The 19,429-nt window shown below is 28.2% G+C and overlaps 1 protein-coding gene across 2 annotated transcripts in view; it reads right to left on the reverse strand.

Moving 5' to 3' along the window:
* Positions 1-19,429, reverse strand: part of LOC145268189 (PDZ domain-containing protein 8-like) — a 386,752-nt gene that overhangs the window by 159,923 nt on the left and 207,400 nt on the right. For both annotated transcript variants that reach the window (XM_080123425.1, XM_080123426.1), the window contains exons 7-10: positions 18,512-18,592; positions 9,420-9,633; positions 7,793-7,902; positions 4,762-4,848 (exon numbers count right to left, since the gene is read on the reverse strand). In XM_080123425.1, coding sequence (XP_079979551.1) covers positions 4,762-4,848; positions 7,793-7,902; positions 9,420-9,633; positions 18,512-18,592 — 492 coding nt within the window. The remainder of the gene's footprint in view (positions 1-4,761; positions 4,849-7,792; positions 7,903-9,419; positions 9,634-18,511; positions 18,593-19,429) is intronic.

Raw genomic sequence — 19,429 nt, forward strand, 5'->3', positions numbered from 1 at the left:
ACATATACATATATATATGCATACATATACATATATATATGCATACATATACATATATATATGCATACATATACATATATATATGCATACATATACATATATGCATACATATACATTTATGCATACATATACATATATATATGCATACATATACATATATATATGCATACATATACATATAGGCATACATATACATATATATATGCATACATATACATATATGCATACATATACATATATATATGCATACATATACATATATATATGCATACATATACATATATATATGCATACATATACATATATATATGCATACATATACATATATATATGCATACATATACATATATGCATACATATACATATATATATGCATACATATACATATATATATGCATACATATACATATACATACATATACATATACATACATATACATATATATATGCATACATATACATATATGCATACATATACATATATATATGCATACATATACATATATGCATACATATACATATATGCATACATATACATATATATATATGCATACATATACATATATATATATGCATACATATACATATATATATATGCATACATATACATATATATATATGCATACATATACATATATATATTCATACATATACATATATATATGCATACATATACATATATATATGCATACATATACATATATATATATGCATACATATACATATACATATATGCATACATATACATATATATATATATGCATACATATACATATATATATATGCATACATATACATATATATATATGCATACATATACATATATATATATGCATACATATACATATATATATATGCATACATATACATATATATATATGCATACATATACATATATATATATGCATACATATACATATATATATATGCATACATATACATATATATATATGCATACATATACATATACATATATATATGCATACATATACATATATATGCATACATATACATATATATGCATACATACATATACATATATATATGCATACATATACATATATATATATATATATATGCATACATATGCATACATACATATACATATATATATGCATACATATGCATATATATGCATACATACATATACATATATATATGCATACATATGCATATATATGCATACATACATATACATATATATATGCATACATATGCATATATATGCATACATACATATACATATATATATGCATACATACATATACATATATATATGCATACATACATATACATATATATATGCATACATACATATACATATATATATGCATACATACATATACATATATATATGCATACATACATATACATATATATATGCATACATACATATACATATATATACGCATACATACATATACATATATATATGCATACATACATATACATATATATATGCATACATACATATACATATATATATGCATACATACATATACATATATATATGCATACATACATATATATATGCATACATACGTATACATATATATATGCATACATACATATACATATGCATACATACATATACATATATACATGCATACATACATATACATATATATATGCATACATACATATACATATATATATATGCATACATACATATACATATATATATATGCATACATACATACACACATATATATATATATATATATATATATATGCATACATACATACATACATATACATATAAATATATGCATACATACATACATATACATATAAATATATGCATACATACATATACATACATACATATTCATATATATATGCATACATACATATTCATATATATATGCATACATACATATTCATATATATACATACATACATATACATACATACATATACATACATACATATACATATATATATATGCACACATACATATTCATATATATACATACATACATATACATACATACATATACATACATACATATACATATATATATATGCACACATACATATTCATATATATACATACATACATATACATACATACATATACATACATACATATACATATATATATATGCACACATACATATTCATATATATATATATACATACATATACATACCTACATATACATATATATACATACATATACATACATATATATACATTTATATACACACATATATATACATTTATATACACACATATATATACATTTATATACACACATATATATACATATATATACACACATAAATATACATATACACACATAAATATACATATACACACATAAATATACACATATATATACACACATATATACACACATATATATACATACATATATATACACATATATACATACATATACACATATATATACACATATATACACACACGTATACACATATATATACACACATATATATATACGCATATATACATACATATATATACATACATATACACACATATGTATATATATACATATATATATACACACATATGTATATATACATATATATACACATGCATACATATATATACACACACATGTATATGTATATATATAGAACGACATATGTATATATATATACACACACATGTATATATACATATATATACACACATGTATATATACATATATATACACACATGTATATATACATATATATGCACACATGTATATATACATATATATGCACACATGTATATATACATATATATACACACACATGTATATATACATATATATACACACATGTATATATACATATATATACACACATGTATATATACATATATATATACACACATGTATATATACATATATATATACACACATGTATATATACATATATATACACACACATGTATATATACATATATATACACACATGTATATATACATATATATATACACATGTATATATACATATATATATACACACATGTATATATACATATATATACACACACATGTATATATACATATATATACACACACATGTATATATACATATATATACACACACATGTATATATACATATATATACACACACATGTATATATACATATATATACACACATGTATATATACATATATATACACACATGTATATATACATATATATACACACATGTATATATACATATATATACACACATGTATATATACATATATATACACACATGTATATATACATATATATACACACATGTATATATACATATATATACACATGTATATATACACACATGTATATATACATATATATACACATGTATATATACATATATATACACATGTATATATACATATATATACACATGTATATATACATATATATACACATGTATATATACATATATATACACATGTATATATACATATATATACACATGTATATATACATACATACATACATATATATACACATGTATATATACATATATATATATACACATGTATATATACATATTTATACACACATGTATATATACATATATATACACACATGTATATATAGATATATATACACACATGTATATATACATATATATACACACATGTATATATACATATATATACACATGTATATATACATATATATACACACATGTATATATACATATATATACACACATGTATATATACATATATATACACACATGTATATATACATATATATACACACATGTATATATACATATATATACACACATGTATATGTACATATATATACACACATGTATATGTACATATATATACACACATGTATATATACATATATATACACATGTATATGTACATATTTATACACACGTATATGTACATATTTATACACACATCTATATACATATATATATACATATATATACACATATGTATTAATATTATATGTACCTTTCTTCCATACACACATGTATATATACATATATATGTACACACATGTATATATATACATATATACACACAAGTATATATATATATACATATATGTATACATACACACATGTATATATACATATAAACACGTGTATGTACATATATATACCCATAAATACATATATATATACATATAAATACATATATATACACACATAAATACATATATATAGATATATGTGTATATATATATATATATATATATATATATATGTATATATATATATATATATATATATGTACGTATATATATATATATATATATATATATATATATACGTATATTGAATACCACCCGGTGTGCTTCAATATACGTATATATATATATATATATATATATATATATATATATATATATATATGCATATATATACGTATATTGAATAATACCCGGTGTGCTTCAAATGCAACGTAAACAAGGTCTTGGTGATTCTACCCAATTTACATCATGAACAGTTACTACAGTACCACCTTACATTCATTGACTGTTATTCCCAAGTGTCCTTTGGACCTAGATAAGTCAGAACTCCCAAGTAAAAAAAAAAAAAAAATTACAAGTTAGACAAACTATCAGCTAAAATGAATTCAGCAAGAAATCTTTCTAAATTCAATGTTGGCATTTTCTATTATTATTCCTTTAGATCACATCAGAAAGAATTTATGAAAATTTTAATTTATTCTATAATTGTATACGAATACTAGTGCCAACACTAATGAAACATTGTTTCTGGTAAAGGGTGTAGATCAATATACGTTTAGAGTAATAAATTACTTGTACCTTTCTTACATCCACCTGTCCAGCAGGGGAGTCTGGAACGACACTTTCAATAACAACCGTTTCTTCATCACAGTCTGTTTTATTTCCCTACAAAACAAGAAAAATAGAAACATGGAAAAATATATAAATAAATGAAATAACTAATTTTCAGCAAAAAGAAATTTTAAAAAAATATATAAATCGCTCCAGACAAAGCATGAAGCATCTTGATGGAAGGAGTTACAAATGAAGAAAAATGATTATGGCAAAGATGGGAGATGCCTATTAACAATAGCATTTTAGTTGATCTGTCATATGTAAGTTTTGAAACGGCACATCTGTTGGTCTGTCAAGCCAATGTTTTAAATGTCACATTTGTTGATCTGTTAGTTGTGACAAGACATGTTTAAAATTTTCATGAACAGAAAAACACAAATTTGTAAATTCACAAAACTGCATTTAAAAACTGTACTTGATAATTTTAAGGTTTTTTGTTTTTACTTGTTTGCTGTTTACTAAATAATTTCATGATCCCTGTCGGGTTAGGGTTATGTCTTTAATAAACTCTGCAGTTTAAATTAAATGTTTATCCCCGACAAAACTGCCTCTGAGATAGGTATATATGCTGATGACACCACACTCTATAACAGGCATGACAGGAAAACGAATGAACACATAACTAAAGAAATGCCAAAAACACTAGAGGATGACCTCCAATCTGTAGTGGAATGGGGACAAAAATGGATGGTCACATTCAATGCTGCCAAGACTAAACTGGTTCACTTCAATATAATTACAAGAAACCTTCTCTGCCACCAATAGCAATGGCCAGTGACTCCCTATCTGAGAGTACATCTTTCAAACTGCTTGGCCTAACGTTCACAGGAAACATGAGTTGGAACAATTACATTGAAAACATTGCCAGGGCCGCTGCAAAGAAGATAGGCTCTCTCTACCGTGCTAGAAAACTACTGACACCTGAAAGTATCCTGTACCTCTATAAGGCCACCATGGCCCATGTATGGAGTATTTGGGCTGGTGCATATGCTGCTAATCTCTTGCTCCTAGACAAGGTTCAAAAGAGAGTCGCCAATCTGATAGGCCCTGAACTGGCATCTAAGCTTCAGTCTCTGTCCCATCGACGAAACATTGCATCCCTCTGCCTGTTCTACAAGTATTTTAATGATGAATGCTCTGACGAACTGCAGACACTTGTGCCCCCACGACGTAGATGATGAAAATGATTATGTATTTATATACCTGCTGAGCATTAGCATTCTTATACAATAAAAAGTCCTAACTTGGTTATTTCTAAATGTATATTAAATATAAAACCATTCATATCTAATGTTGATGCTATATACAAAGATGTTCTGAGATGGTATCTACTAGTGTTGGGACGATTAATCAGAATCGGAAATATTGGAAAAATCAGAACTTTTTGGGACATCGGAGAAATTTGTATCTATTTTCTGATGCCAAATTGATTCCTTTAATTATCTTCTTTTTATTTGATTTTATTTAAAACAAAATCTTCTGCAGCTGGTAATAATTATAAAACAATATTTATTGATTTTAAACTACCAGTCAAACTAAAAACTATAGACTAACCACTACAAGTGTATTTTTACATTTTAGAAAATATCTGCAAACTTAAATTGTGTTTTTATGGTAATCGGAAAAAATAATTTTAAAGTAAATATTTAGAGATTTATAAAGAATTGGAATCAGAATTAGTAACTGTATTGGAATCAGGGAAAAATATTGGGATCGTCCCATCACTAGTATCTACCAAAGGCGGGTAAGCACACTAAAGGATAACATAAATTTGATACTTTACAATTTCCGTAAATTTCCTGGTAAAAAAATTAAAAAAGGCTAAAAGCAATTTCCACCAACAATAATTAACAATTTACAATCAAATATTTTTAAATTTGTGTTGACTTTTCTTTTAAAATTGGTGGTAGTCATTTTTATATTATATTACAATATTTAGAAAAAAATTGTAAACTGTATTTTAATTTCTATGTTTAAAATTGACCTTTTCAGAATTAAATTTAAATAATTTAAATATTTAAAAAATATTTTGGAGAATGTTTTTTCTTTGCAACTCAACTAATTATATTGTACAAAGCATAACGAAATTGAATTTATTTCTATTTTCTGTTTATAAATTAAAGGTAAGTAGAAAGTTTATACATAAAAAATTCAATATTTAAAAATCAATCTCTCCACCTTTATATTTTGAAATTTTGCTCCAATCTAATATATTTTGTTCAGATTTGTAAAACGAAATATAAGTAGACACTTACAAAAAACAAAAAAAAATCCCTGCATTTTACAAAAAACTTCATTTTTTAAAAATTAAAAATATTTAAAACTGAATAAGTATTGATTAATTTAAAATCTGACTATTGACTGATTTTCACTAGATTTCTTAAAAACGGGTATGTTTGCACATTAGAAATATCATATACATAGGAATATTGTTTTAAGGCATCAATAATTTTTATCTTACAATTTTCATAATTTTTGTATGCTGAAAAAAAACAAAAAATCTTTAAAATATCAATAATTTATTTTAGGCTTTTTTAAAATGGTATGAAAATTCTGATAATACCAAGTTATATAAAAGTTATATTTTGTTACATATACAGGAGGCTTAGGGTAATTCTGGATTGTTTTGGAAGTACCTACTGAGTAATGATTGCTTAACTTTGCTGATCTAATGGGAACTGGTGCGAACATGATTATGCTAGTATGAAACACAAAAATGGGAAAAAATGAAAATAAAATATGTTAAGTGTCTATTTTAACCCCTTCAGTGTCCTGGTTCAATGAATTGAACACTTTAAAATGTAAATAGAGAAGTTGATGCAATGCAAGTGTTGAGTCAAATTGTCCAGTTTATTGGACATGTTCAAAATGTTACAATAGGGAAAAACTGATCAATTGACAGATAACCTTAAAGATAAAGTTTTTTAATCAAAATAATTGAATTTTTAAGGGAGAGAGGGTATCATAAATGTGAATGGAGTAATAATTTACATACCTCTTTAAAAACAAGTCCGATCGGCTGGTTATGTCCCTTGGTAATCTCCACATCAACAACTACCCAAGTTTTCTTTCTAGTAATATTCATTCTCTCCATTTCAGCAGAAGCTTAAAAAAATATATATATATATGGAAAACATTTGTTAAATATAGTTGTTGTATATTTTATTGATTTTTTTCAATATGTTACTGATATAAAAAAAAATAAATAAATACACATAGATAAATATAAAATGTGAGCAATAAAGCCACTAGAATACTGGCATAGCTCAGTTGTAAAATATTCATGAATATTATATTTTAATTTATGCAAATTTCTTACTTATAATTATGGAGCTAATTCTCTATTGGTTATTATCCAATATATAACAATGATTACAAAATTTTTGTATAAAAAAAATTAAGTTGTGTACCATCTGCTAGAAACAAAACCAGTATGTTTAGCATACCAACCTTAGTCATTATTTATTTCTCTAGTGTTGATACCATCCAAGCTACCAACAAATGGATACAATAGGTTAAAGTTTAAGTAACTTCAAGCCATGAATGTTTACTTTTGCGCATGTGCAAAAGTAATAGCAGGAGTAAAGTTTTATTCAAGTCACCCTCCACGGTCAACAGGCTCATTTTCAATTTTGACCCTGACAATTTTTTCCGACTAAAAACTAAATTGAAAGTGAGCTACAGGTTTCAATAACTTATATCAAATTTCAACTCTGTAGACCAAATATTCAGAGGAGTTTAGTAGAGACATTTTGCACACACACACACACACACACACACACACCTCTCTCTATATATATATAGCTGTGTGGTAGAATGTTTTCATCTTAAATTCTATGCAATTATGTACAATCAATCATCTAAGAAACCATAAAAAATGAACAATTAATTAACGCTCGTTTTTTAAATGAATATGCAAATTAGTTAATGTTCATATAGTTACTCGCATATACATGACCAAGCTCATTAAAGTTCATTTCAATAATTTTTAAATATAAAAAGTAGGCATTTAATATCAATGTCAGAGAGAAAAAAAATACTCAACTTTATATATTTTTATATTTGTATCGATGATTGCAAATATTTCTTATTAAATTTTTACTTTTGTTTTACATTTTTATGAACAATTACCTTCAATAGAGACAGGGGGTGTTTAATACTAATAATACAACCTCTTCCCTCCATTATTTTTTACTAGAATCTTTTTTTCTTTTCGCACTGTTTTTTTGTGAAATGGTGTACTTGGAACAGCTCTGGATTAAGAACTTTAGGAGCATTCACAGTTAAATTTCTTGACATGTCAAGTGTCATTAAAGTTTTTAATCAAGAACTGTTTCAAATACATGACAAGAACTGGTGTAAAGAAAAAAATGGGGATTTTATATTATTAATATAAAACATCCTTCTAACAAAGATTTATTCCTAGAAAATTTAGAACCAAAATAAAATAGATGCATCATATTTGTAGCTTTGAGTTACTTTATTGCTCAAGTTTCAGATTGAAAATATGCTTCCAGGAACTATTTTATTTTCATAGTGTGTGTGTGTAATATGTGTGTGTAATATATGGAATAAGTTGATAGTTTTACAAACTTTAGATTAAAATTGTCTGTCCAACTCACCTAGACGAAGCGTACAAAACAAAGAAACATTTGAAGGAATCTTGGCAAGTCGCGAGCAACCAACAATGTTTACTTCAAGCCAACCAACACCCAGAGGGTTTCCATGTAAGTAAATATCTTCAAGTGGATTAAGAGACTCAGGTTTGAAGAAGAATGGGCGGAATCTGATCTTATAGTTTGGTAATGTGTGTTTTTTTTTCACTACCCTTTTTATCTGAAAAAGAAAATTTTTTTAGATAGCAGTTTAAAAAAAAAAAAGTTACTTAAAATTTAATTATTACTCTTCTCTCTCAATAAGTTCTTTAAAAACCAAAATAAATATGGAAGATGAAATGGAAAATATTATGGAAGGTAAAAAAAAAAAAAGCAGCAGGGATGCAACATTGTGATGATGGGACAGGAGCTGGAGCTTGGTAAACTGTGGAACATATTAGATGAGAGATTTTTTTCTTATACACTGTCTAAAACAGGGAAACTAGCAGCTGGTTTATCAGCCCATTTATGGCAATAATACTCCGTGGTGATATAAGATACTGGCAGACATGAAAAGTTTACTAGCCCGATAGAGGGATCCTACCTTCTTTGCAGCAGACTTGGCAGTATCTTCTATGTATTTATTATAATCCATGTTAACTGAATGTTAGATAACATTGATCTCTTGGTGGTTGGAAAATTTTCTCATAATTCTTAAAAGAAAGGAGCTTTGTCCTGGTAGAATTAAAGGTGATCATCCAATTTTGAAACCATTTCACTACAAATTGGAGATTATTTCCTAAGGAAATTACTATTACTTTGGCTATATTTAGCTGCATGTCAAGAATAGAGGACCGCATCATTAGCAAATAAAAGCCTTGGATATATCAAGCCCTATCACCCTTCCTTCACCTGGCAAGGATTCAGTGTATGGTGTATGCACAGAGATAAAAGGATATCCACAGTAGAACAGTGCTTAAATCCATACTGTTGGTCATAAAAAAATTTAGCATTGTGGAGATAGTGGACTATCACTAGACTGCTTAAAAATTAAAAAATTTTAGCAAAAAGTGAGTGTTAGGGTTAGAGGACAATAATTTCGTGGGTCAGGTCTTCCAGAGTTCTTGAAAACTGTTACCACAGAGAGAATTTTCCAACAATATTTTTGATAATAGGAAAAATGCTGTTTTCTAGGTCAGCTGTTGTTTTGAGTTAGTGGTATGTGAAGATTTAAAGTCTTTTCATAATATTCATCACCATTCATCTGTCAACCTATATCTTCAAATGGATTTTTAGCCTTGACAAGTGTTGACTTATTTGTAAAAAAGAAAAATGAAGTTGCTTGTGAAATCAGTTGATCAGTTTCCAGGTGTGCCAAATGCTGGCACCTATATTGGATTCTAAATAAAACCTGATGCACTTATATTTATTTCTTGTAAGAATTATATTTTGGTAGTAAATTACAAGCATTTAATGATAGGAGTTAGTTTCTGATAACCCTGTATATGCTGTAAATTTATTACACTAAAGTTGAGCTAACTTGTTTCTGGAAGTTTTGGGGTTTTTTTCCCCTATATATTTAAACATCACAAATACATGCAAAAATATTCCTCAGTTTTAAGATCGAGTTGTGTTTTGAAAAAAAAAAAAAAAAAACACAAACCAAAATAAACTTTCATTTGAATTGTTCTAATTAACCATAATCATCAATTTACTGAAAGTCTCCCATCTCTAACTTTCTATCTATTACTCCGTTTGTCTGGGTCGGTGAGATGATTAGGCTATGGTGGATGTCAAGATGAGTCATGTATTTGAAGTTAGAGTCAAGTAAATGAATGGTTTTGATGATCAATCAATGAATTTTTACATCAGCATAAGCAATCAATAAGTAATCAATAAGCAATCAATAAGCAATCAATATATTTCACCAATTCAGGGAGTTCAGTCTCTTGCTTGATTATAGTCGGTTTCTTTCCATCGCAATAAATAGTTTTCATTGAAGACTTGTAACCTTTGGTTCGTTAAAGCTGAAATAAATTAAAGACTATGCAACCATTGGCTTTCTGTAGGTTCCATTTATTGTCTTGTAGGAATCAGGGTTCGATCTAGTCTCATGTACAAGCTATTTTTTTATGATGCAAATTATTCCAGACAAGACATGAAGCCACTTAATGTATAGAGTTAAAGAGAAAAAAAATACTACTTCAAAGTTAAAAACTAATCAATGATAAGATGGAATGTAGAAATATTTCAATCCAGAATACAATTCTCCCCTCTTTGTCAGAAACATCACTCATGAAATGTGAAGACAAAAAGATAAAAAAAGGCAAGAGCTATGAAATTGTTTCCAGTTTGAAAAATTGATTTATTTTATGGCACATCAATCATCTATGGGTTATTTAATGCTGCATAAAGTTTTCAAATACAATTATTTTTGATGCATAGGATACATTGTTCCCAGAAAGAAAATTTTACAGTGAGATTGGGAACATTAGCCTTAGGTTATCCTACTGAGAGAGAAGCATTACTCACAGAAATTTGGCAGTGGTAATCTTTGTTCTCAACATGACTGACCCTCAGACACCACATTCTATCTATTTAAAAAATAAAATAAAAGAGAAATAAGGTTCGGATTTTTTAAAGCATCCGATTGAATAATACAGTTGGAGATGAACTTATAGATACTAGGGCATCACATGACCAGCCAATTGATTTTCAATTTCCCATCTATCCAAAGGGCCAAAGTGAAGACACCAATTTTCCATTCTAAGGCATCACAGCCTACATGTGGCCTCGTTTTTTTGGTGGGAGTGCAGTTATCAAATTCATGGTTGCAACAAACAGGTAGAGTTTGTTTTTCATGAAGGATAGGTGAGGTATTCTCTGAGCAAGGAACAAAAGTTGGACAGAGGTCATGTTAAGCAAACCTTGATAACCATATTTGCAACAGATTCTTTGATAGCGTTAAAGATTTTACAACACAAAACTGTATTCTTAACTGAATGCTTTGGAGGCTCATCCTGCTTGTACCACAAAAAAAAAAAAAAGAAAAAAAAAAAGAAAAAAAAAGGATGCTATTTTCCTTTGCAGCCAGATTAGTTACGTGTATCAGGAACTCTATGCTGAATCAAAATTGGATGACATGACTCTGAGGAAAATTCTAACTAGAACACAGGTCATCCTTTTGGATGAAAAAGAATCTGTTGCAGCAGCTATACTATTGACCCGGTTCAGTGCCAACCAAACTTCATCTGATACACCAAATGACAGTCGCATTACAACAGATCCTCTGTAAGTGATTGCTTGTATCAGTGTGAAGAAGAGATCAAGTGCCATAATCATGACCTACTGGGAAATGCAGACCATTTAATCTGTGTATATTAGTCTCGTTTTGCATTCGATATTTAGATCCTTACCAATATTTTAATTAACAAGAGTAGGAAACATTTAGATCCCTTTAATTAGGTCAATGTATGTACACAGACACAAGGGAAGTAAATAGAAAACTGCATTATCATTAACAGAAATTTGTTTGACCTAGAAATGATGATAGTCATTCCTTTTTTTCTCTGGGTAAAAGAAGTTCAGTCGATTAGCAGTGAAGAGTAGAATCTAGAGATTAGCTGTGGTTGATGCGGATTAAAATTCATATTATGATCCACTCACTATATGACTTCTTTGAAGGTAGGCTCCCTCTACCGAGCTAGAAAACATCTCATACTTGCTAGTAGCATATCTCTATAAAACCATCATTTGCCCATGCATGGAGCATTCTTGCCATATCTGGGCTGATACACCAACCACAAATCTGCCGCCTTTAATTCCACACTGTACCATTGCCGGAATGTGGTATCTGTACTTTTTTATTTTTATTTTTTTTACTTCGATTACATGTTCTTCAATAAACTTGCTGCACTTTTGTCTCCTAACATGAATACCCACGTCCAACTCTATACTTAGCAAATTTCACCCCTTCACTGTTCAAGTTTTTTACTCTATCAGCTTTGTTTCTCAAACAGATTGCCTTTGAAATTCCTTGTTCCTTGCTTCCCATAACTAAGAAAATGTAGAAATTGATATGTAATATGAACAATGCATCTGAATGCATAACTCCCAAATTAGAAAATGTCAACTTTGTCTATTAATCTATATATATAAAAATGTAATTCTTGGTTTGTTCAACATCGATGTAACCATATTTCTATATTACCAATTTAATTGAAATTTTCAGAAAATCTGTCTGTAAAGTCAATGAATGTTTGCATGTTATTAAAATAATTTAACATTGCAAATTATAAAAATATTAATTAAAATATAAATATATTTCGTAAGTCGTTTCTACGAGACTGCCCGGTTTTATTTCCGGTAACTTCTGTTTCAACTACTCTCGAATTACAAGTAAAAAAAAAAAAAAGGTACTCATGCACAGAGTGATCCGTGCTGAAATAATAACGTTATTATTTAAAAAGCCATTCTTAACATGGGGAAGGGAGGGTGTTTTGTACCTATTCTGCAATTCTTACAATTGAATAAAAAACATATCATAAAACTTGAATTAAACGTGGAAATACAATTTAAAAAATAGCGCGGATCACTCTCTGCATTAGCAGAAAAAAAAAAAATCCCATATTTTTTAAATTTAAATTCTTACCAATTTTTTAATTTTAAATTCCTTTATTTCTCTTAACGCTTTTCACTCATAAAACATTACGTTTTAATTGTTTAGTTTCTTTCACGGCATTGTTTACATAAAAAAGTTTGTTTTAACTTTTTCTAAACTATTTCATTTTTACAACATGTGTATTATAAACATTCTAACCTCCCCATGTTACAAACGGCTTTCAAATTAGACATGCCCTTCCACAAATCTCGAAAGTCGTTCTTAACATGGAGAGGTTGAGGGTGTTCATTCCAAAAGCCGTTTTAACATGGGGAGGTTGGGGTGTTTATAATATGCTGGGGCGAGTCGTAAAATTAACGAAGTTGCTATTTATTATTTATTGCAAAAATTGCTTGAAATTTATTTATTGACAAAAAAATCTTGACAATTCAAAAGAATGTTTAAAATTATTTATTTATTCGACCCCCCAAAACTATTTTATAAAAGTCCAATGTTGCTTTCGTTTCAAAATTGTTTTCTTAAAATTATATTTTTTTACGCAAACTTTTCAATCAATGTTTTTACAATTATATTTCGATTCCCAGTAAAAAAAAATAAAAATAAAAACAACCCACTTCTCGGTTAAAAAAAATCATTTAAATTAATTTGTTGTTGCCTTTCAAAGTTGCTTTAATTCAAAAAAAAAAAAAATGTATAAAATTATTTATTTGTTCGAAAAAAAAAAAAAAAAAATACACACACACACACAAACGAAACAATAAACAAACAAAAAAAAACTAATAAATGTTTTGGTTTTGTTTTGGTTTTCAAATGGTTCTCGCCCAGTTTAAACTATTATGAATATGTCATTTCAATTTTCTGTTTTTAATAAAAAAAATTTTTTTTAAATGTTCCATGAAAAACTTTCCCGTTCTCATTAATTAAATCGAAACATTTCCAATTAAACAATTATGGATATATGTTCTTTTTCACTTTCTTTATTTGCTTTTTTTCATAGTTCTTTCCAGAAGTTTTTTTTTTGTTTTTTTTTCGAACAAATAAATAATTTTAAACATTCTTTAGAATTGTCAAGATTCATTTTCTCCAGTAATATCGGTTTACCAAGTTTCTGGAAGTAATAAATGATAATTTTAGTTTAATTTAACGTTTCCGGAAGTAATAAATGTTAATTTTGGTAAATTTATTCTTTCCCTTTCTGGAAGCAATCATTCGGTCATATAATGATGTCTCCCCTAGATTTGGATAGCAAGTGCGTGAAAAAAAATGGTGTCTCCAATTTCGGCAATAAAGGGTAGGAGCACCATTTTATTCATTGTTGATTTATTCAAACAGTCCTTTGGAAAATAAATATTTAAAATAAAGTGGGGTTCTCCTTGGGTGTTGAGTTCCATGGTGACCAGCAGAATTATTTAATGGTCGCTCCCTTAGTCCCCCCCCCTCTCCTTAGTCAAGGCTAATGCATGCGCACATTTATCATTTATTTACTTACGTTGCCTTTCACACTTTCACAAACATTATTTATTTACATTGGCTTAACTCTTTTCATGAATAAAAAATGTAACTAAACCTGATTTTGTCACTTTTACAAACATTATTTATTTACGTTGGCTTAACTCTTTTCATGAATATTGGAAAAAAGTTTTACTCTTTATGAATATTAAAAGAAAAAAAGTTACTAAACATTTATTAATAATTTCTCACTTTTACAAACATTTGTAATTCATGTATTTACTTACGTTGGCTTAACTCTTTTCATGAATATTAAAAAAAAAAAAAAATAACTAAACCATGTATTGATAATTTCTCACTTTTACAGACATTTTTAATTTACATGAGTGGATAATTTTTTGGGTAAATATTTACATTTAGGTCCACCTCCAGATTTTTCTTTTTTAAATGATGACTTTTATTGATAAATAAATCTACTTCTCTGCAAATGGCACTGAACCTCTCCTTTTTTTTTTTTTAAATAATATTTTCGGGTGGGTATGCTGACAACAAATATCAGTTAAATTTTACAAATATTTTTTCACGCCCCCCCCCCTTCCAAAAATGGTGTTTATTCCGGAAGCTGTTCTTCAGATGAGGAGGTTGGGGGTGATTATAAGGTGGACCTAATCTAAAGAAAAAATTTTTAAAAAATACCAAGTTTTTTAAATGATTAAAATAATTTCTCACTTACATTTCTTACAAACATTTTTACATGTGCACATAAGCAACTATTTTTTTTATTAACTTTTTTTTACTTTTTTATTTAAAAATTAGTAAATTTCAATGAATAGAATAATAAATCATTTATCATTAATATGTGTTTTTGGTTTTGTGTTTAATGAAACTTTTTTTTTTTCATTACAACAATAATGAACCAATTTAAATCTTTCGGCATGTGTTTAAGGGTTACAAAACTATCAATAAATCGTTTAGTTACTAAGCCAACGTCAGTAAACAAAAAAAATGTTAAGTGCGCATGCATTAGCCTTGACTAGGGGAGGGGGCCTAAGGGAGTGACCATTAAATAATTATGCTGCTCGCCATGGAACTCAACGCCCAATGAGTACCTAAAGTGGCACTTATGTTATCGTGCTATTTTTTAAAATAGTATTTTCACACTAAATCCAAATTTTACAATATCTTTTTTCTTTTATTAATTTGTTAGGTGAAAATACAAATAACCTGGTCGGTTTCTAATGTGTGGAAAATCTAGCTCCCGAAAAAAAAAAAAATAAAGGGTACTCTGGATAGTAATAAAAAATTAAAATTGCATCAGTCTCGAAAGCTTCCTCTCTCTCTCTATCCATCTCTCCCTTTCCCTCTCTCAATCTATCTTTCTCTCTATATCACCCTCTCCATCTCTCTTTGAGCCCCTTTCTCTCTCTAACTCTCTCTCTCTCCTTTCCTCTGTCTCATCCCTCTGTTTCTAACTCTCCCCCTCTCTCTGCCTATATATCAATCCCTTTATCTCTCTCTATCTTCTTCTCTTTCTCTATTTTCCTCTCACTTTCTCTTTTCTATTTATATATCTTCCTCCTCTCTATCTGTCCATCTCTAATCCCTCATCCTATTTTAGTCTCCTAAATTAATTACAGTGAATAAGGCATTGTCAAAACACGGATAAGTCCTATTTTAGTCACCTAATTTACTGACTGCAAGAATAGAAGTTATTTGGAAATTACTGCTACCTTGAACAGCACCAGAAGTAACTGGTAAAACCTTTCTAATTAAATTGATTTTGGCAGCCATTTGGTAACAAAATGACATAGCCTTAGCCCTTGCTGCATGAGGAATACCTGCGACCTTGCTGCCAAGTAGAAGAATTATTTATTCTACTTTAAAACATTCAATTTTTCAAAAATCTCATGTTCGACATCTCCAAAACATCCAATATGGGGAAAAATATTGCAGAAATGCAAACTTATTGTTTAGGATGAATGCACAATGGTACGCAAAAAATCACTTGAGGCTCTTGGTCGATCCTTGCAAGATTTGCTTGGCAATGTCAGACCATTTGGGAATGCAGTAATATTGCTTGCAGGAGATTTCAGACAAATGTTACCTGTTGTTCTTCAATTAACACCAGCAGATGAAATAAGTGCTTGCCTCAAATACTCTACTTTTTGGTGCCATATGAAGACATTAAACTTAACTCAAAACATGCATATCCAGTTGCAGACTGTTCGATCCGCACAGAATTTTTTGCATCACTTGTGGGAAATTGGGTACGAAAAAGTGCCAGCTGATCAGAGATAAGGGCAAAATTCTTTGACTTTTAACTTCTGTAATTTTATTACATCAAAAGAAGAGTTAGTTTAAAAGGTTTTTGCAGATATTCAAATTATAAGAATTTCACTTGACTGAGTGAACAAGCTATTCTTGCAGGTCAATACAAAGACGTCCACGCTATTATTCAATGTAAAATTCCAAGTGAGGTAATCAAATACAAATCCATCGACACTGTTGTGAAAGCAGATAAAGTGGTTAATTATCCAACAGCTATATTTGCCAGGGATGTCACCGCATGTATTGCGACTGAAATTTGGCGTACTTATTATCATGTTGTGAAATATAAACCAATCCAAGCTTTGCAAAGGCACATAGCTTGCAGTAAAAAAATTAAGAAACAATATCATAGAAACAACAATCATAACAGGACTTTTTACAGATGAATATATCTTCATTCCATGCATTCCTATGATTCCACCGGATGCATCATTACACTTTAGGAAATTGCACTTTCCAATTTTATTGTCGTTTGCAATAACCATCAACAAAGCACAGGGAACAATCTTTACAATTGTATGGCTTACAGTTACACACTGACTGTTTTTTCACATGGACAATTTATGTTACGTATTCAAGAGTCACCAAACCAGAAAATCTCTACATCAGCTAAGAAAATGGAACGCGTGGCAGGGTACAGCTAGTTTATATATATATATATATATATATATATATATATATATATCAAAAAGTAGAATATTTCAGATATTTCTCATTTTACCTGATTTATAATAAATGATGTTATCTGTGGAAAAGATTTCCCCTCAATTCTTGGTTCGACTTCAAATTCCATATGCGGTTCCTGGAAAACAGAAAATATAACTTTAGCTAATAAACAAAAGAGTTAAGAAACTATTTGGTAACAGCTACCAGTTTTGAAATCTTAAATTGACATGCAGTGCTTATTAAAAAACGATTAACCATTATATTTTAAGTCAGATACTTTTTTTGGCAGAGGATGGGTAATTAGTAATTATTTTTTCATTATTTAATTATTAAGATATAAGATCAGATTATTATTATTAATCTTAATATTTTTATTACAAATAATCAAATCAGACTTGGTTCCACTTTTTTCATGACATTTTATGACCTTGCCACTGACTTATGGTTAGTGATAAAAGAAATTTGGTTAACTCTTAGCAAAATGTTTACAAATGTATGAAAAGAAAATTCTACCAAAAGTTGTGAGGGACTGTTTGTTGATAAACATTGCATAACCAGAAGCCATGACAAACTAGAGTTTCTACTTTGTCAACATGAATTCAAATATTCAAATTGCATTAATGTCAGTAATAAAAAGAAATCTAATGTACAATATATTTAATTACAAATAACAATATATTGAATACTAAGCAAGAAAAAAAAAATGCCACCCATGAAATCATTAATAAAATTCACAACACATTCTGTAATCCAACCATTACAAATAAATTTCAATCTATGCTTGGTCAGTGATTTGAATCGAAGATCAAATTGAATAAACCTCTTCTATCAGTCTTGGGTTGGCTTAGCCCTTTTTGAATGTGTAAATAAGGAGCTATGACTTCAGTCAGAAAGCCTTCAATCTGGAAGGATCCTGCAGACAAGTGTACAAACACATGCAACTAACAAGATAACATGAAAAAAGAAAAAAGAG

Source organism: Euprymna scolopes, chromosome 43, assembly GCF_053919585.1.
Source record: "Euprymna scolopes isolate OS-2025 chromosome 43, ASM5391958v1, whole genome shotgun sequence".
Lineage (NCBI taxonomy): Eukaryota > Metazoa > Mollusca > Cephalopoda > Sepiida > Sepiolidae > Euprymna > Euprymna scolopes.